This window comes from Wyeomyia smithii, chromosome 1, assembly GCF_029784165.1.
Source record: "Wyeomyia smithii strain HCP4-BCI-WySm-NY-G18 chromosome 1, ASM2978416v1, whole genome shotgun sequence".
NCBI lineage: Eukaryota > Metazoa > Arthropoda > Insecta > Diptera > Culicidae > Wyeomyia > Wyeomyia smithii.
Window position 1 is genome coordinate 133,960,022 of NC_073694.1, and position 21,589 is coordinate 133,981,610.

A 21,589-nucleotide genomic window follows, 5' to 3' on the forward strand; every position below is an offset into this window, starting at 1 on the left:
GCAACGTGTTAAGTTAAACTTAACCTAGAAGTTTTTATTCAATCAATACTGATCAATCACTTTTGATCTATAAAGAACAAAATAATTCTTGCACTTATAGAGGACTTTGCAGTAGTATATATCTCAATGATAGTACCTATATATCACAAATATCGTTTGGTAAACATAACTCAGTTATTAGTAGGCGATAAATCGATCCTATTTACTTTAAAACCTTCAATCCAAACAAAAATAAATCCAGATCTCATTCCATCATCGTGCATGTGATGTGAAGCAACAAGTATGCTTTTGTACCCGACCAGCGTCACAAGATAAACATTGAGGTGCTAAGTGCTCGGCAAGTTCAGATACTTCCAGCGGTCTTTGGGATCACTCATCGTATCGCGCGCTTCGTTTCACGAAATACCGCTAACACTAGTGTATATCACGGAACGGCACCATAACCGTAGTCCATATAACATCGAAAATTGATTAACACCTAGTTCGAAAGATGTTTGAAAGCCAGTCAGCGATACAAATTTTCATCATTCGAAAAAATGATGAACTTCATTCCAACTGACCATGTGGGTGTTTGGGAAAGTGTTTTCACTTCTTTCTATATTTGGATCTATTTTCGGATAGAGATTTTTTTTTCTAAAACGAAATTGGAGTTTGTAGCCAATCGATGCCGCATTTAACTTGTGTTTATTTATAATCCCACAACAAATTACCCATCATATCAGTGGAACATTTAACTGATGCTTCGTGATCGTACGGCAGGGAAAACTGCTTTGTGTACGCTTGATTTATTAGTGAAGCCAATCGAGCAAATCCGTAGTTCAAGATCGAAATAAAGTAACATCGATACCACGTGATCACTGCCAGCGGCAATCGCTCCTTGAAACTGTCACGGCGAGTAAGTGGTTCTTGTTCTTGTATTGTCTCGCGCTCTGTGATGCGTTGCGGAAATCCGATCGGTTAACCACAAATCGATTATATCTCGACAATGCTGGTCCGTAACCATATGGGTTATTGTTTAATATGTTTTTTATCATCGAAATTAATTATATTAATATAATTTATATTTTAACAAATATACAAAAAGATTTTTTATACAATCGGAGTGAGAATATCGCAGTAATCAATTTTTGACGTAATTCAATACAAGTTCCATACCGGTTCTTTTTACATTTAAAACCATTGTTTAATGTTAATTGATCTGCAAAAAAAAAAATTTGACGTTTTTTTTATTGCTTACAATGCAAAATGCCCACGTGGTAAATCTTATAATTGATTATGAATTGAAATATATTGAAACACAAAGTTTTGGCAAAGATATTTTCTCTTTTGTTATTATCAGAATTTTTTAGTTAGAGAGGAGCAAAAGATATCATCAATTTATTTTCGCAGCATAAGTATTGAAAAAACGATAACTATGTTCGGTTTCATTATCAACTAGTACATATTGAAAAATAGTTTTTGCTTCCGATATTGTTGCGAAAAGATTATGACTCTTTGGTTGTATTTATTTACAGACGCAGCAAAATTCTCCGCAGGGGCACGCACCTGTATCACAAGACAAGTGGCCAGCTGGATTCTGTCAATGCTTTGCATGATCGTGTCTTTGCTTTTCTCAAGTTAGCTCCAAAAAGACACGCACCATCTTATCCTGCAGTACCGTACTATTTACAAGGCCATATTCTAAAAATTTAAAGCGACTGTGCACTATGTAACCCATTTCCCGCGCGTTATGTCGTTCGGTTTCACCGAACAACTCAATTTCGAATACAGTTTAAGGTTTATAAATTCGAAACGTAAACTAATTAGGAATCGATCGAACTTTGATTCGCAACATAGTTTTAAACAGATATGCTTGCGGTTAACAAGAAATGGAATTTTGAATTTGAGATTGTGAAGTAAAAATGTTTTTCTCTCCGCGGCAAATGGGTTCATACAAACTGCAAAATCTACCAGGTTTGTGTATCCAGATTTTTACGCACCATAAGAACGGGTGCTATAATGCGTCTTCGTAATTTCCGAACCTCTCTGCTTACGTCAGTTTCGTGATTTCTGGATTCCTGGTAACACTAATGTTGCCAAAATTATTGTTTTTCTTGCGAAATATATGAAGAGTCAAACTGACGTAAGCAAAGTTGTCAAAAGGGTAAGAATTTTTCATTATAGCTTCCGATAGAAGTGCTGCATAACATAACTGTGGAAGTACAGTGGCTCAGTGAGAGAAGCAATATGTGAACTATTGTAATGTTTAAAATACTTACAATCAGAACCAAGTTTGCAAGCAAATAGAATCGCATATTTTGTTACTACAACCAAACACGCAGTTCAGAGATGGTTACATGATTCAGGATACGAAAATTAGATAATCAGAAAAGTTCTGAGTAGGTTGCAGAATGATAAAAATGAGTCCAAATAATTTGAAAACCCACCAGTATTGTTGAAGTAATTAACTCAAAATTAATACAAATGATAATCTTGCTTATTTAATGCCGCTCTAGTTCACATATTGGATGTCACCTGAAACAACAGAAAACTATGTATATCACAAGTGTCATATAAAAATAATTAAACTTAGCTAAAATAAGGTTTAGATTGTACTTGAGTCAGTGTAAGGCTGTGGTGTATTTAAAGTGCTATTACAAATAAATTCCTTTATTCGTATACAAAATAAACGGCAGTTTACTCGTTAATATGTTTTGCAACATTATTGTTCACAGTGCTTATGAATATACCGTGTCTTTGGGACCACCCATTGATAATTTTACGCATTTAGACGGGTGAGGGAGACTTGGTGATTATCAGGGCGCTGTTTTCTCTACAGAAAAAGGTCCAGAATCCAAATGTTGCATTTTATTAAACAATTAAAGAGCTTTTATTTGATATGGAATCCAGATGCACTATTTGAAAACTGACTGAAAAGAACTAAAGTTTTTCACTCTTTCAACGTTTTACTCCAAATTTTCTAAGGCGACATCCATAATTTAACGTAACGCAAAAACCCCAATTTATGAAACCCCCCCATATGTAACGAAATGTAACGCCAGCACCTACCTCCACCCATGAAAATTACGTAACGCTGTAGAAGAATTAGCTTAGGCGGCATCCATAAATTACATAACGCTCATAGGGGGGAGGGGGAGTATACTTGGGCGTTACGATTTGTTACACAGGGGAGGGGGGAGGGGAGCTCAGCGTTACGTAACGAAAAATCTCTGGAGAGACTCTCAAAAACGAGCATTTTTATCAAGGAAATCCTCCTGCAGCGTTACGTAATTTTTATGGGGGGGAAGGTGTTGGCGTTACGTTTCGTTACACATGGGGGGGTGGGGGTCCAAAAATTGGTTTTTTGCGTTACGTAATTTATGGATGTCGCCTTAATAAGAATGCTCGTTTTTGGAGAGTCTCAGCAGAGATTTTTTGTTACGTAACGCAAATCATCGCAGATCACATGCTTCCCCTATGAGCGTTCAGTAAACAAAAATACCGAAATTCGGTACCCTTATATCATTCAACCGAGATCTCGTCGAACAAAAGAAGCTCTTACCGTGATTCCGCAACCCAGAACTGCCAAACCAAAGAATGCTCCACTTTAAGTTTTGATCGCGTTTCGGTTCAGGTGTGGAAGCAGTTTTTGCGGTTGATTATCATGATGGAGAAATCTGTATTATTCAGATTAACTATAATATTCAGTAAGTACTTTCACTATTTTTTTCTCAAAACTTTATTTGTTCATTACAAACAATTTTAAAAGAAAATTATGTTTTCTTTATTCACTCACTCAATTTGGAAGGTTATCAATTCGAAGCTGCAGAGTGATAGATATCGCTTTATTTCCTGTATGCAACACAAGTCTCCCGTTTTTACCAATGCTGTGATTATTTGAAACAGTTGACTTTAAAAATAAATTTCTTCGTAAATGTAGTCGTTTTTATAATTTGCTGGAATTATCTGAATAACCTTAAAATTCGTACTACAGTAAATTTTACCGAAGTTCTCGTAATAGTTTGACAGTAAAAAATCCAAAGCGTTCAGTATATTAAAACGAGTTTCGGAACTATTTTATGAGTATCTCGGTAAAATATTAAAAATTGAAAGGTTTTGAATTGTTGGTTTCATAGAATTTCGGTATTTTGATGTATTACCGAAATTTTTACCGACATCTCAGCTGTTGAAAACTCGGTGATATGTTTCACTGTTGTTGGTGATAGTATCTCAGTGTGTATACAACACCCAAAAAATATTGTTTTTAGTCATGGGCGTAGCCAGAATTTCAATTAGGGGGGGGGGGGGGGGGGGGTGGCAAGCTCTTCAAAATTTTAGAAGTAAAAAAATGGTACACTAAGGTCGCTTTTTACGCGGTTGTTTTTAAGCGGGTTTTTTACGCGGTTTTTTATGTGGATTCCGGAATTTACGCGGTTTTTTTACGCGGATTTCGAAATTTACGTGTTTTTTACGCGGATTCCGGAATTTACGCGTTTTGTAAGCGGCACGTATCCCCCACGTAAAAAGCGACTTTAGTGTGTTTTGAAAATTAGAAATAAATACAAGTCTTAGCGATTTTTACATCAAGGTAACTAGTGAAAAGTGGTTTAACCGCTACCAGGACCTCTTCGAGAACGATGCAGACCAGCTGAATGATGCGGCGAAGGTACGTTTACTTCTCCGGAAGCTGGACACCCATTCGCACAGCCGCTATCTCAACTACATCCTGTCAAAGCTTCCCAAGGACGTGAAGATTGAAGACACAGTCCTGATTCTCAACAAAATCTTCGGGCATCAAACGTCAAACGTTCCGAAAGCGGTTCATGTGTCTTTTCACGATTGTTGTTGACCATCTGCTGATGAACACTGAGCAAGCAGAGAGCACTCAACCGCTGTTCAAATATTGTTGACCTCAGCCAGGTTTTCACTCGACGTAATGTGCGGAACGAGCGTTCAATCGTGCATGTTTCCATGGTAGAGCAAGTGCAATTTTAATCGCTTTCTCAGTCACAGGAAAGAAAGAACGGGCTTTAGCTAGCAGGTCTATAAGATCCAACTCTTCCAAGTTCTTACGGTCTGCTCTCATACTGCTGCAATGTTAATACAAAACTTCCACCTCTCCAACAAAATTGTCAACTTCATAAAATAATACGAAATTTTCGGTTTTACGCGTGGACTCTTCCAACGACATGCGTATTACGTTAGCGGGATGCAGCAAGGACAACGCGTAGGCAGGTGCACTATCTTCATCGAACCGTGTTGCCAGTGAGGTTACAAGAGAATCAAGGTAAGGAATTGTCACAGCTCGGTTCCAATACTCCAAGCTAGTTGATGCAGGCGGATTAGCCTGGTACTTTTGCCGCTGCAATATCCATGGTGGATCAACTGAAAAACCTATGCAATTCTACACAACAGCGCAAGCATTTCAATCAATTATTTTTGATCTGGCTGATACTTTACACAGATGTTTCTATGGGCTAAAGATGTCGTTTTGTGCTATTGGAGTTATTGAAAAAAAATTCTGCACCAATGTCAACATTCAGAGGGGGGGGGAACACCACCCCCCCTGCCCCCCTCTGGCTACGCCTATGTTTTAGTCACATAAAATATTTTCTATCTATTTTAACGCAGTTGAATTACAGAACCTGCCTTTTTATGTATTCAATTCATTTAGTACTTAAATATATTCTGTCGCTGATAGCTTTTTCGACTGACGTAACAATTAGAGTTAAAAAAAATTGACGGGTATTCGCATTGTCGATTTTGTTAACAAATCGTAAATATATAATTTTTTGTTGTTGCACTTGTGTGGAATGCTACTAGACCAGGGCAGTGATACACTATGACAGCGAATTTACAACCCCGCTGCATCATTAAGTCAACAGATGAGACTGAAAAACACCTCGTATTGCAAAACATGTATCTGTAATTCTTTTAAGGGGCCGCGAATCTGTATGTGCCTAGAAAAAGGGATCGCGAAGCCAACAGGTTTGGGAACCACTGTACTGTACCGTACGTCGATTTTCGATAGTCAGCATGAAATGCGCCTAAAGCTATACAACGTGTGTATCGTTAGCCAGTTCATTTAGGAGGAGACAACAGATTAAAAAAAGCTCACTGATTCTAGAGGGATTACATTACACTGATCATACTTCTCACATTGAACCGATAACCAAATTATCATATCAATTATTAAACAGTCTAAACAATTGAATTTGATATGGATTGGGTTAGAAAAATTGCAATTGAAACGCAATCGAGAGCAATGAAATCAAATATATTTGTTTTTATATACCACCATAGATAGCTTTCTGTCATACCATTTCTAATGTAGTTTCAAATCGCCTTTCGGGTATGCAGTTTAAAAAAACGGGTGACAACTAAAAATTTGGATTTTTTTCCTATGGCTGTCAAAAAAAGGTTGATGAACTTAAAAAAAAACTGATTTCTATTTATTTATTTATTAATTTAACGAGGTTTTAACCATGTGTTGGTCATTCGCCTCGAAAACTGATTTCTTCTCATGAAGGTACATTCATTATTAAGGTGAAACGGGACGTGGTCGCGATCAACTCGAATTTTGCAATCTAATTTTTACTTTATTTATGAAGACTACGTACATGAAACTTTGATCAATTGTTTTCACAACTGTTTTTTTTTTATCCATAATTTTCACAACTGTTGCATGCCTGAAGTAGCAATTTAAGTGCTATTTATTTAGTGGAAGCCGATTTTTTTACGCTCAAACTACAAAAGTAAAAAGAACTCTAACCTCAAAATTGTATAGGAAAAGACCACAATCCCGTTTCACCTTAACTAATATTGAACACTTGAGGAAGGTCCGTCCGAAGCTTTCTTATGATACCGGAACAAGAGCGTTGTACGGCCTTCACGTCAGCTTTTCGAATGCATCTCCTTTTCTATCAATCAACTGTTTGCAGTTCGTTGACCTCCAGTCATTTTTGCACCAAAAGAAATTAAAATCCCAAAGAAATCTTCGTTTAGACGACACTGAGGAAAATTCGTTGCGTTGCGTATTTGGGGTACAAATGAAGTCGAGTGGCTGTTTAGGAACGTTTGTGTTTTTTGACGTAATGTGATGATGTTTTATCTGGCCAAAACTCATTCCTTTCATTGGTATGGTGTTTGCGAATAGATGGAATCCAAATTTTGTTCAAACATTCGTTCTGGTATACTTCTTGATTGATAGCCAAACCACTAGGCTTGAACCAAAACAAAAAGTAAAAAAATCGGTTCTGTCCACTACTTTGACTGGTTTCCCACTACATTCCTAGCGAATTCTTGGGGAGGTTTGCAGGAATTTATACGTGACAGAAACCGGAAGATTCTCGCTTGGCTTACCATGAACTTTTTGCAAAAATTGTTGTATTTTCTAATCTAGTTTGGAACCAGTACAACGCATGTGCGTTGAGCATAACGCATTTGATGCTCTAGCGTATTTTGAATGTATTTGACAGCTCCGAACCACTTCACTTACAGCGTTGCCAGGCCATTTTTTCAAAAATCTGGAAAAGGCAAAACAATAATCTGGAAAAAAATCTGGCAGTCATTTCGTGGGGTGAAAGGTTAATTTTTCGAATAAAAGTCTTGGGGTACGCAAAATTTGAGGTGACAAAATTGCAAAATTTCGGGCCAAAATTGAAGTGAAGACCTTTTGCGGAACAGAGAAGATAAAATCTGGATAAAATCTGGATCAACCATGAAAAATCTGGATAATTGGACATCAAAGCTGTCTATCTGGATACATGTTCAAAAATCTGGATAATCCAGCTAAATCTTCATACCTGGCAACGCTGTTCACTTAGAACGATTTCATCGGTGTTGGTATCGGTGTTTGCTGGACAAGCAAAAAGTAGGAGGGTGGTATTCAAGACACGACCGCATGACGTTGGACTACGGTATTCTTATATTCCATTAAAACAAATAATAGAGAGAATTGCAACTCTAGTATTTGCTGCAATTTTATCTAACAGTGCATTTCTGGATGCTGAGACGTTAAAACGTTATAAATAATAATATATACTAAAAGAATGGATATCTTTTATTTAATCGCTGTCATTTCATACATATTCGAAACAACCCTTTGTTTGCTGCACTACCAAGACAATCATTTAATTGAGCGAATTGGTAAAATTTTCCTATCTAAGCAAAAAGCAAACTTTACGAAACTATCTGAAATTGGAGCCCAGAACGATTCAACCGAAAATTTTAAATTTGAAAATTGTTTGACATTTAATCGATAAAACTCATGCTAGGTTAGTTCCAGCCCAGCATATAACTTCATGTATTTGAAAAAAAAAAAAAAACGTTTGGTTCAATAACTCAATATAGCAAGAGCTCAATCACACGTTTTTCGGTAGTTGTTATCAAGGTTTGGGTGAGTGACAGGAAAATATCTTAACTGCTTCAGTTGTGATTTAGAGCATTTCTAATTGTTTTGTTATTTTTCACGATAGCGACAAGTTTGTTTCTTTCTCTGTGTGCGAGAAACAAAATCAAAACCGCGCACCGAGAAACAAAAACGAAAATTTAATGAATGCTCATTGAGAAAACTTGCAACTCTTTTTACCAATAACTTATGATACTCAAAAGAACCCGTTTTGATCTAAATCAAATTTCTAGTAAATAAGTGTTGATCATTCATAGGTAGTAATTTTTCCTCGATGAATAAAGACTGGCTGAAAAAGTTAAAATCGCTGCTGTAAAATCAAATTCACAACTGTGTTCGTAAAGACGTTTTAATATTTTCAATGACAATAATAATCTTCGATAAACACCCGCTATAGTTATTCACACACATGCTATAACTATCTAAACACGCGTTAAAACTATTCATACACACGCTGTAGCTATAGCTATCCATACACACGCTATTCCTTTCCATACATCCGATACAACTATCTATACACACGCATAAGCTATCCAACCATGTGCTATTACTATCCATACATACGCTATAACTAATCATTACACACGCAGCAGCTATCCACACACAAGCTATAACTATCCGTACACACGCTGACGATATACACGCAATAGCCATAATATGCTACACATGCTAGTGTCTTACACACGCTATAGCTAGCCATACACACGCAACAGCGCCATCCCTATCATCGCAAATGTCATAGCAATACAGATGCACATACGCTATATGTGCACACTGCACACACACCCAACGTTTTCACCCAACGATATCTGAATTGGATTACCGCTGGTGGGGTCCAACTCAGATCGAAGGAGCACCGAACTGAATGAAGAAATGCAGCTTCCCACTACCTCCGCCGCTGCTGCCTGATACCACCGCTCTGGTTCTGCTGCAGCTCAGTTTGGCCGCTGGAATCAGCCACCGCTGCTGATTATACAAGACCGGCCTGGTGGCCTATCACTTGTTAACTGATGACTGCTATGAGACGACACAGGCTATTATATAGCCCAAAGCAAAAATCCATCCGCGAGCAAACAAGAAGCGAGCTTGTGATTGGTTGAATGTGCACGACTTTTAACACAACTTTTAACTAGTTTAGTATCGAAAACATATTTAAATTATTATATGACAATCTTGCGCAATATTTCCCCTATCAATCAAGCCATTGGTGTTTAGAATCTGTTCAGTGGTAATGATAAAAGAAGCATTTTAAAACGGTGTTGAAACACCTGTTGCAGCTACCGAAAGCGAGCTCGTTATTGGTTGAAAGCTGTGAGACTGTTTACAAAGTCAGATCGGTTGTATCCGTTAGTGTCGACTGTGCTTGTGAAGAGAGGTGGTGATTGGTTGCTCGGTATGATTTAGACAATCGATGTGATTTATCAATTTTTCAATAGTGTATCTCGAACAATAGGTCATTTTTGTTACATAAATTCAACCGTAAAAGAATTTCTGATCGGCTGATCCCAAAACCTCGAAATTCTGAAAAGAAATGACTGATATATAAGCGCTCAAAACCTGACCACTTTTCCCTGGTTTTCCCCGGTTGAATTACTAGATTTTCAAATTCAGGTGCCTAACTTCGATATAGACGTTAGTCCAACGTCAAAAAATGTCCTTAAATCATATAAAATACATGTACAATACAAAAAAAAATCAATTAAAAAATATGCTTCGTGATGAAAATTACTTATGACTTGTTTTTTCAAAGTGACTATATTACAATGCGTCTATTCATCGCGTTCTTCTTTTTATTCACTTCTACCTTCATCTTCATTTTTGTGTTCATTTCTAATACAGTTTTAATATCTTTAAAGAGAGTTTTCAAATTGCAGTTACTAACGTCAAAATAATAATTCCCTAGTTCCTCTGCAGAAATTAGCAGGCGATTTATTATGTCATGGTTTGTGTTTACATGATTGCTTTTACATTCGACTGGTATGATACAAACTTAAAACATGATTTTGGTACTCAGTGCTGGTGATCCAAAACATAAACAATGATTAGTTTTCGATACTGCGTTAAATATCGGAATATTGATGAGTTGAACTTGTAAATATGGAAACAGTATGATTAATCATACTGAAACATGTTTGAAAACATTGTTGTTATCAGACGAATACAAGTTATTTGTTATTCTGTTGACTGTTTGCAGTGTACAACTTAAATTTACATTTTTAAAATCCGTCATGTGCCGAACACTCGTTGTTTCTCTTCGAAAGAAGGGTACTCTGCGCAACTCTGCGCAGGATCGGACTAGATGCAATTGGAAGCATTTTTTCCAAGCTTTCTTTTAAAACTAGTGCCAATAGTGCCAAACCCTGCCATATAAACTTTAAACGCTGTTTCATGCAAAAAATACGTAATTTTTTGATTCCGCCTAATTTTTTTGAGTATTACAATGAGATTATACATTATCCAATAATGAGGATTTCTTCTCTACTATTTTACAGACAACTTTCCCTTAGACGTCATCAAGATTCAAGTTACCCTTGATTCTCCAGCAAATTTCGCAACATTGCATTTTTTCAAGAAAAACGCTAAAAAACACTGACTCAGTACACTTTGAAAAATCATAGAAAATTCAAATTTTATCATAATGCTCTAAAAATTTGGATTCATAGACTTCAACAGTATACAACTATAGGAAAAATAAAATTGAAACGAAATTCGCATTTTCAATTCTGGGTCGATGGCCAGCGATTCCCCACTGTGGACTGCTCTCGTTGATGCAGTGTAACCAGCATTGGTTGCTGATAATTGAGGTACTTTTAAGTTTATTGAAATATTACCAGATCGATTCATTTTGAAGAACCAGGTCATTCAAAAACAACATTGAATCAATAATAATAAGCAAAGGCATTGCATTGGATACCGCAAGGCGGGATGGAGAAATTCATGTTTCCATTACAGATCATTTGTGAGAAATTTCCACATGCTTCGGCTTATGTAGAACGCCTATTTTAATATATAGTTGAAACAAGTCTAAAGCCAGGAATTGCATAGCCACTGATGATTTCAATTTTAAACGCTAAATGCTTTGTTGCAGACCAAAGAGGAGATACTAATATTAAATTAACGAAAACTTTAAAAGAGAAATTTAACAAAAACATATATAAACATCACGTAGAGAAAAATGAATAATCATCAGTTAATACATTTAATTATCGCCTTATTTATTGAAAGTATAAAAAAATCAAGCTAGAAAAAAAAATTGTTTACATATATTCCGCAAGTAAGAATTTTTCCATCCGACATTCTTAATTTGCTCGATACAGATTTTTCGGCCCGAGATACAGAGAAACAGATATTGTCAAAAATAAGTACAGGTATAAATTTGGCAGACCTGGTTACACCACAGCTGAGCGGGAGAAGAGTGGTGAATCACTCTAGAGAGAATTCAAAGCAGAACGTCACGCGGAGTACACTGCTGAGATCAATGCGATATAATTCGAAGAGGAAACATGCGTGACGGACGGCTGGATTACTTTTTTTTCAGTTTCGAGATGCCTAGTATACACCGTTGTCTACTTTTCTACTTGGGTATATGTTTCTCTCACAAAGCACGTTCTGCAGTGATCTCTGTTGTGTTTGAGCGTATTGTCCTTTCGTGTGAGAAAGATCACACCAGTTTGCTATTTCTCTGGAGACAGATTCCACAGCGGTGTTTTTTTTTGCGAGCTCCACATATACACACGATTTGCTGCTAATGATACACTTTTGGATTTCAATCATGTCTATGTATTCCTTGCGCAGCCGATACGTTATGCTTTCCACATATTTTTTGTGCGTTATTAAAGCAGAAAATGTGTGAACTGAGAGGACACAGTGACTGCGTAAGGCTTGAACTTTTGCGTGTACAGTTCATAGCGAACTGTACAATGGGTTGGCGGAATGTTCCTTCTTTTGACGCCATTTTGAACAGAACTGAGCATCCAAAAACAACAAAAAACAAATACTGGCATAAAGAGAAAAGAAACCTCACATATACATACTCTCATTTCTCTCTGAGCGTGTTCGTGATAAAGTAAGAGAGCCTTTAAAAAAATTCCAAATTTTTAGTTGTCGCTTGTTATTGATCGCTGTTTATGCACGGTTAATTGAACAGTACTACGGTATAATAACCATGAGATAACATTTACTTTATTTCTAAATCTGATCAATATTAGTCGACTACATAATGTTAAAAATAGGTAATAAAGGTAGATAAAAAGTAAACAATGCAGTGACAATAAAGGACGTGATTGATTTCATACGTTTTACCTTTGTTATACTAAACAAAGGTTATAAAACCGGTCGAAAAACGCAAAATAGATCCAAGGCCCGGAGGGCCGAACCGTATATACCATTCGACTCAGCTCGACGAACTGAGCAATGTCTGTTCGTGTGTATGTCTGTGTGTATGTATGCTGTCTGTATGTATGTGCCGCAAAATACTAACGCACCTTTCTTACAGTACGCAATATCCGATTTTGATGATCTTATACGAAAGCTACTGTGCTCCCCCAGAATGCTACCTATGGGATTTTTGATTAGTGGCTTATATTTTAAAATATTGATCAAAGAGTATTTTTTATATGAGACATTTAACTTTTAGGGCAAAATTAATGGCACGGTGGGCCATGTATTGTATACCAATCGACGAATTGAACAATTTATGTATGTTTGTGTATGTGTGACTGTAAGTATGTATATGTAAATATGTTGTTTATATGTGTAGTATATCAAAATCGAACCAAAAAAAAAATAACAAAAAAAACTTTTTACACAACGCATGTTCCGATTTTGATTTTCGCATGCTCAAATGAAAGCCCCAGAGCTCTTTGAAAATCATACTGAGTGCGATTGTTCATTGGTTGCTTGAACTGTAGAGTTTTGACCAAAGTATATTTTAGACATGGGCTATCTTACTTTCTGGATGATTTCTCTCTTTCCCTGCTCTCTCGTCTTCTCTATCCCTCTTTTTTCGTATCGCTATTTATTTCTCAAATAAAATCAACAATCTTCGACAACTTTGCATTATTTTTACACTCTTCGTAGTGCGTCTTAACTCGTGTAACTAAATTACCCTTTAGCTTTGCGATTTGCGAAGTTTCTTAAACTTTTACAGCTTTCGGGAGCCAAGCATTGAAGTAAAATCTAATCCCACAGTGTGCAAATGTAACACAATTAGCGATACAGATATTTTGAAAAGCTTTACCAAGGATGTATAGGCCTATTTACGTACGAATGTATTATAGAAAAACATAAACAAATCGCTGTTTTGTTTGCAATGTTACGTTTTGAACAGCTGGAAAATTTTTCAGTTTTTTTTCTAATGTATGTCTGAAGGGCACTGGGTACTGAAATGCCACTGCGACATTCTTGCTGATTGTCTTTTGTGGCGGGCCCCGATTGCTGTGCACAGGTTACGGATTGCTCGTACTCATTGATGGAGTAGAGCTGCTTTGTTGTAAACCTGTACCCCAATTAGGTACAACATAGTTGATGAAACTAATTACCTGTTTGGGATTAGAGCTCCACACTTGGTATGGAGTTAAAAGGTAGCTTCCTAAGAAGTTGTACCTAGAGGAAGCAAGAGCTTCGCAAGAGCAAAGCAAATGCTCTGAACTCTCTGGTTCAGATTTGCAGAATCGGCAGGTGTCGTTCAACACTACACCGATTTTCTTTAAATGATAAAAAGCGGGACAGTGTCCGGTAAGGAGTCCCGTGATTATCCGTAGGTCACTACGATTCAGACTAAGTAGCTTTCTGGCGGTTCCAGGGTTCGGATAGATAAACTGTTTAGCTTGTCTACAACCCTGTGCCTGTTGCCATTGGGATACTATTTCTAGCCTTTCCCAAGTTAGTAGTTCGCTTTTGATAGCGGAAATGGACGTACCCAGAAACGGCTCGGGGCCAATAAACCGCTGAGCTGATCCCTGTCTTGCTAGGTAGTCAGCGTGTTCATTACCCTCGACTCCGCAGTGTCCGGGCACCCAAAACAGAAAAACTGAATTCTGTCGGTAAAGTTCCCGTAGAGTTTCAATGCATTCCCAAACAAGTTTGGAAGCGTATTTGACGGACTTAAGTGCTAGTAGTGCTGCTTGACTGTCCGAGAATATACCGATTTTCGCATGTCTGTAGTGGCGTTGCAGACATATTTTTGCGCAGATATATATGGCATATACCTCTGCTTGAAAAACGGTGGGCCATTTTCCCAAGGAAAACGTTTCCCTGATACCGGGTCCGTATATACCAGATCCCGTTAGGGATCCCATTTTCGAGCCATCCGTATAAAAACTGACGATGCCAGGTGGAAGATTAGGCCCTCCATTGTTCCACATAGAGCGGCTTGTTTCAATCACTCTATATGGAATATCCATGTTGGTCTTAACGTCCATCCAGTCAGAGACTGTGGTTAATAGCGGAGTTAGTTTGAACTCCCTAAGTATGCGAAGGTGGCCGATAGTATAGTTTTCCTTCAAGTATAGTTTTCCACCTTTGCAACCTTAGAGCGCTAAGCTCTGCTTCCTTTTTCACATGAAGATGTAGAGGTAGTAGACAAAGCATAGCTTCCATGGCTGCAGTTGGAGTTGTTCGCATAGCGCTGGTAACCGAAAGACATGCAAGTCTTTGACTTGTTTGAGCTTGGCTTGCGCAGTCACTTCGTTCACCTTAGGCCACCACACTAGGGCAGCATAGGTGATTCTTGGTAGGGCAATGGTCTTGTAAGACCAGAGTGCCAAGTCTGGTTTCAGTCCCCAGGTTTTACCGAACAGAGTTCTGCAGGCCCAGATCGCTGAGATCGCTTTCTTAGCGGCATGATTCAGTTGTGCAGACCAGTTCAGTTTCTTGTCCAGAATAATTCCGAGGTATTTGACTTCATTGCTAAAGCCCAGTCTAACTCCATTCAGTATTGGAGGAGTGATGGAGATCTTCCTTCGTCTGCCGAATGGAATAAGGACTGTTTTTAAGGGGTTTATGTTTAGACCCTTCTGTAAACACCATGACATGGTGGTATTCAGAGCCGTTTGCATTCGGCTCGACAGAGTTGCGTCATCTTTACCTCTGACGATGAGGACGATGACATCGGCGTATCCAATGACCTCGTAACCAAGCTGTGAAAGCTTGTTGAGAAGTGCGTCGACAACTAGTGACCATAACAAGGGGGAGAGAACTCCTCCTTGCGGGCATCCCTTGATCACTGACATTGTAACAGACGAATCCCCCAAGGTTGCTGTGATCACTCTGAGAGAGCATTGCGTGTATCCAGCTCCTTGAAGTGTGGTTGATTCCCTTATTGGAGAGAGCCATATTAATTGATGCAAAGGACGTGTTATCGAAGGCCCCTTCAATATCAAGAAAGGCACATAGCGCCGTCTCCTGATAACTCAGGGACTTTTCAATCAACGTCACTAAGCTGTGAAGAGCAGTTTCTGTTGACTTGCCGCTTTGATAGGCAAGTTGGTTCCTATTCAGCGGGGAGTCTTTAAGAAACTCATCACGGATATATTTATCCATTATTTTCTCCATCAACTTGAGAAGTGATGAAGTCAGACTTATGGGTCTGAAAGTTTTAGGTAGGGTTTTGTCCTTCCTTCCAACTTTGGGGATAAACACTACCTTCACCTTCAGCCAGTTATCCGGAATATGGCCCAGGAGAAAGCTGGCTCTGAAGAGGTTGATGAGTTCGGACATGATAACTGCGGCCGATTTTTGTAGAAAGATGGGTAGTATGCCGTCTGGAGCTGGAGACTTCATAGGGTCGAATGAGCTTAGAGCCCAACCTATTGAAGCTTCCGTGAACAGTCGACGGGCCAGCAGGATGGACTCCCGAGACGCCATATGTCTCGAATTGTCTTGCCGCGACCCATCACTATACAGTTCTTCGGTCTCTGTCGATCCAGGAAAGTGGGTGTTCATAAGAACCTTCAGCGTTTCCTTGGTAGTGACAGTGAGGCATCCATCCTCTTTCCTCACTTGTCCTAAACCGTTAGTATGGTCTTTGGACATCGCCTTTTGGAGCCTCGTAGCTTCCGGCAGAGTTTGGATTCTTTCACAGAAACTAACTCTGGATTTCCGTTTAGCCTTGCGTAGCTCGACGTTGTACTTAGTGAGGGACGCCCTGTAGTCGTCCCAGTTAGACGTGACTTTTTCCCTGTTGAACAACCGCCTAGTTTCCCGACGAAGGTCACTAAGTTGATCATTCCACCAGGGTACGTCACGGCATACTGACCGCTGTGTCAGTGAACAGTTAGCGTCGAAAGCATCAATGATTCTATTTTGTAGATCATTTGCTGCCGAATTCAGGTCAACTGAATTTCGAATGTTGCTGTAACTGAAAGTTCGTGAATTGATCAGGTGTTCCTAAAAGGATTCCCAATCTGTATTCTTAGGATTTATGAACAGCTCTCTTTTCAGAGGGTTAACCTCTATATTAAAAACGATGTGTCTGTGGTTCAACAAACTAGGTTCATCGGAGACATGCCAATTTTTAATCCTTTCAGAAATAGAGGCGCTACACAGAGTGAGATCAAGGACCTCCTGTCTGATAGCGTTTATAAACGTAGGGTTATTCCCGACATTACATACATTGACATCGTTAGAAGTAAGGTATTCAAGTAGGTACTCACCCCTAGTGTTGATATCCGAGCTGCCCCAGATCGTGTGGTGGGCGTTGGCATCGCAGCCGATCAGGAACGGCTTGTTGATGGCCTTGCAGTACCGCACGAGCGCAGCAACTTCGGGTGGCGGTATATCACCTTGGTCGCCCGGGAAGTAGGCCGACGCGAGAACCATCTCCTGCTTTCCTCTGGTTGTCGGTACTTCAACCGTGACGGCAACGACGTCGCGTTGAATGAATTCTGTAATAGGTAAAAAATTTAGTTCTCTATTTAGCAGAATTGCAGTCCTTGGTTTGCGTATCGGTTTGGACTGCGTATCACAGTAGATTAACCTACCTTTAGGAGCGTTAAGTCCGAGAACTTTGGATTCGTTGATCCACGGCTCCTTGATGAATGCAGCCGCTAGCTGCTCTTTGGCGAATCTCCTGCAAAAAACACCCGAGGCGCCTTTTGCGTGATGGAGATTCGCTTGCACGCAGAGAAGGCTACTTATTTTGCAGTGAAGTTGCCGTCTTTGTCCGGATCGGAAGATGATCCGGGTATTGGCTGACGGCTGCCAACAGCGGTTTGGCTGGTTGATGGAAGTTGCTCTTCCTTACTGTTCGGCTTCGGTTGCAGCAGTCGATTGGCAACAGAAGGTCGTAGCGCACACTGTGGCGGGTTTTGATTCCGGGGGTGCGACTGTTCGGTGGTTGATGCTTCACACTCTTGCGAGTCTTCGGCGGAACCGTCCGAGCAGCCGCGGGGTTGCGCTGTTTGGGTGGTGACAGGGCACTCTCGGGAGAGCATCCTGCGCGTACCTTCCCAACCGCAGGATTGCGTTTGGGTGGTTGTGGGGCACTCCCAGAGGAGTTTCCCACGCGAACCCTTTAGCCCATTCGCAGGATCGCTTTGCCTGGGTGGTGGCAAAATACTCCCAGAGGAGTTACCCGCACGTACCTTCCCTAACATTGCGACGGAGTCTTTCCTGCCTGTGACGTTCGGCCTTCCGCTTACCTTTCGGATGCGTGCTTTGCCGAAACCGTAGTGCAGTTCATTATTTCTACTCTCAACGAGTTTGGCCGATTCTTCGTCAATATCCAGAACTAGTTCGACCGAGGTCTTTACCAATTTGCGGTTACAGACTCGCCACATTTTGGTAGAAGGATGGTCGTTCTGATTCTGGAGTGAACGAAGAATCTTCTCGTCCGGAGAGTTCGCACTGTCCGCGAAGTAACCGACATACCGTCTGGCCTTCGGCAGATCCTTCATGTGGTTAACACGAAGCTGTGCTCCCTCCCACGGTACGAGAGAAGGTACCTCCCTTTCCAACCACTGTACTGTGTCGTTGTCGGCACAGGCAAGTTGTAGGAAGCCATTTTTTAGATGGCAACCGTTAAACTTGGGCTTGGTGGTTGGATTTTCCTGGTCCGCAATGTGATCGAGGATGGAGGTCCGGACAGCCTGAAGCTGGTCCGTTGTGAGTAGGGAGCTGGGGTGGGTAGCAGACGTAACCGCCAGGCTCATAGCTCCCACCATGTCCCTATATGTGGCCATCGGAGGCGGCTTCGAACCCGATTACCCCAAACCAGTGCCGTTCCGCAGTTTTTTAGGCTGTGGACACTTAGTACTGGTGTTTGGGGACACCAAGTCGTCCGACCGCTGTCGCTTGACAGCGACTTGGTTCGATTGAGCAAGCTGCTCTGTCGGAAGGAGGGCCAGCTTCCTGGCTTCTTCGTACGGGAGACCGGAGCGAAGATTTTTGCTCAGTCGCCGCCTTTGTGCGTTAGAAAGTCGATGGACAAGGGGTGCCGATGATTCGGATTTCCCTTCGTCATCGGGCCTTGTCTCTGGACCGGGAAGTAAGTCCATTTGACTTTCGTCATTCCCTTGTGGAGAACGAAGGATTAGGGATGAAACAGAGGGTCCTCCGTCCAGCGATTCGCTGTCGAGGTTGAAGTCGTCCTCATGCTCCATCTCCTCCGTTCCGCCCGGTGCGTTTGTTTTTATAGGACTGCGCTCCGATAAGTCCATAGGTACCGGCAAAGAAAGGCTGCCGGTGGCCGAATTTTCTGAATTGAAGTGATCCATAAAATTCCCACGAGTCGCTGGGTAAAGAAGAGTCCGCTGCATCAGTGACCCGCGTGATGCAGTAAGGGCTAATTACTGTGAAGGGTGCCCTGGTGCTCCACAGGCTCCGTTAGAGGCTGGGTATTTCTTATATTTTTTTTCTGTATAATTCTGAACTATAATTTTTCGAGAGCAGGTTGGCAGAAGTTTTCTCCAATTCGTAAAAAATACTTGATGCTGATTCATAAATCTAGGTCCTGCGATTTTTGAAAATTAAGCGAATGTGGTATTCAATCCTGGATTATGGAGAATTAAATAATTAGAACTTCTTTGAATTAACACACATATTTGAATTAACACACATATTAGTGTAAAATCAGCATCATTGTTATCTATTACTGTTTCCCTACGTTCGATTATTTAAAAAAAATCTTCTAGCCAGCATTTAAAAATTGGTTTGTGATCTAAAAGATAAAACTCATATACTCCAGTGATAACATCCATAATATTTGCGAAAACCACGTTAGGCTTAATGATCGTCTTTGGTTAACTCTCTGAAAACTATCTTTTAAATTCATTTCATTCATTATTGAAATTGGAAATACGTTGGTATACGATTAGTACTTGACTGGCCTATTCTGTATAAAGTAATAGTTGGTATAACAAAGGTTTCTGCACCACTAGGTGGAATAATTCAGGTTTTTCTTGTTCTATTGCTTAAAAATGAATTAAGAATGCTTTAAAATTGCATTAGGCGGTCATGAAGTACGTCACGCATATAGGGGGAGAGTGGGTTAAGAAAATTATGACGATTTGTGACGTAGGGGGGAGGGGGGTATAACGTTTTGTGACGTCACATGGAAAATATTTAAAAATAAAAAATTGACTGGAAAAATGATTTAGTTCACCTTTTTTCCAAAACCTTTTGATTAATAATCGAAGTAAAACTAATTAGACAAAAACAATAATAGCAAAGAAAATTCTTCTGAAACAGGTTGCTTCAAAGCATCAGCAGAAAGTCCTGATTTCCCAAATGGATCTGACGCAGTGAAGCCACATTTTCATTTTTTAGAGCTGCAAAAATCCTGTTTCCTGGTTCCTAGCACCACCATTGTGTATGCTGTTTTTTTTTTTTTTAGAGAAATACTGCGAATCACAGCCGAAGAGTGTAAGTTATCTCGGTTGTTGAATGTTCGATACAATATTTGACATCAAGTAAGTCCAAAAATGCTCAGAAAATAAATAAAAAATAAAGATTTGGAAAATTGAGGAGAATTTTTTTTTTTTGCGAAGATCCATATGCAAATGCGATGTATTATTTATTTATATACAGTAACTGTTCGCTAACTGGGTAGCTTTACCTGGGCTTATTTTAACTGCGCGCTCGCTAACTGGGGCGATTCCCAGTTAAAAAGACAACAAACGTTAATGATTAAAACGATCAGGGGGCACGAAAATGGGAAACAATAAAGGATGATGCTGCTTTTTGTTGGTTTCGTGGTTAATTTTCTAGTTCGGTCAGTAACAACACAAATCAAACTTTCTGTCTGGCGATTAATCTGGCGTCGGTTTGATTAAACACACGTCGCTGTTTAATTTAATAAAAGCCATTATTTGATTCAATAAAATGTCTTATTGTTTGAATAAAATCTGTTCATTTGTTTCAAGCAAACGATTTTATTGCTTTTCTTGAAATAAACTGCCCATTTTGCTGGTCAGAGAACAATCCAAACTTTTTATTAAAAAAAAACCAAAATTTATTTGATTTGATTGAATTTTTTTTCTGCGTGTAATGTTCGTAGTTAGCACAACAGCGTTTTTTTTTGAGCGCCCAAAACTGATCGTTTGCCGAACCGAAGTTCACCGAAACATCACGATCTCCGGTACCTATATGATATATTCCAATTTCAATCTTTGTCAATATATTGAATTGTCGTTGTATTTTACAACTGTTGCATTATTTATTTCACAAAACTGTTGTGCGAAGTTATATAAAAAATGTGCGAATCGAAAGAAAACATTGGTTGATTGAGGCACAGACAAACAGACGTGCCACTCGATGACGAGTTCATCGACCAGAAAAATACCGATAATTTTGAAATTTTGCTTAGTGGGCAATAATGCCGCTAGTGTCGCTTTAAGCAAGCATGCCTTTTCGTTATCAAAGACAAAAACCATCAGTGATGCCGCTTTTGTGGATTTAAGCAAGCGTGTACATTTGCAAAGACAAAAACCGTTTTGTGGAAATGAGTTAGTAGGCAGTAAGCTAAGGGGCGCATGAGTGTAAAATTTCGAATAAGGACGAGGATTTTTCAGGATTTTTGTTTCGAAGAGGTACGTCTGTTTGTCTGTGATCGAGGCTCGAACTTATGCATGTACAAGTTTTTAATGATAGCGGAGCATTTGTTCCTTTTGCATTAAATATTTTTTCTATTGTGTTATTAAAAAGTACTACTAGCTTTATTGCGGATTACTTCAGTTATTTATTTTTTATCAGTTATTGTTG

The 21,589-nt window shown here is 39.4% G+C and overlaps 1 protein-coding gene across 2 annotated transcripts in view; it reads left to right on the top strand.

Annotated features, from left to right (window-relative positions):
- The window catches only part of LOC129716945 (uncharacterized), a 28,369-nt gene extending 25,682 nt beyond the window's left edge, over window positions 1–2,687 (top strand). For both annotated transcript variants that reach the window (XM_055666789.1, XM_055666788.1), the window contains one exon: window positions 1,515–2,687. In XM_055666789.1, coding sequence (XP_055522764.1) covers window positions 1,515–1,621 — 107 coding nt within the window. In that variant the 3' untranslated portion in view covers window positions 1,622–2,687. The remainder of the gene's footprint in view (window positions 1–1,514) is intronic.
- The last annotated feature ends 18,902 nt before the right edge of the window (window positions 2,688–21,589 follow it).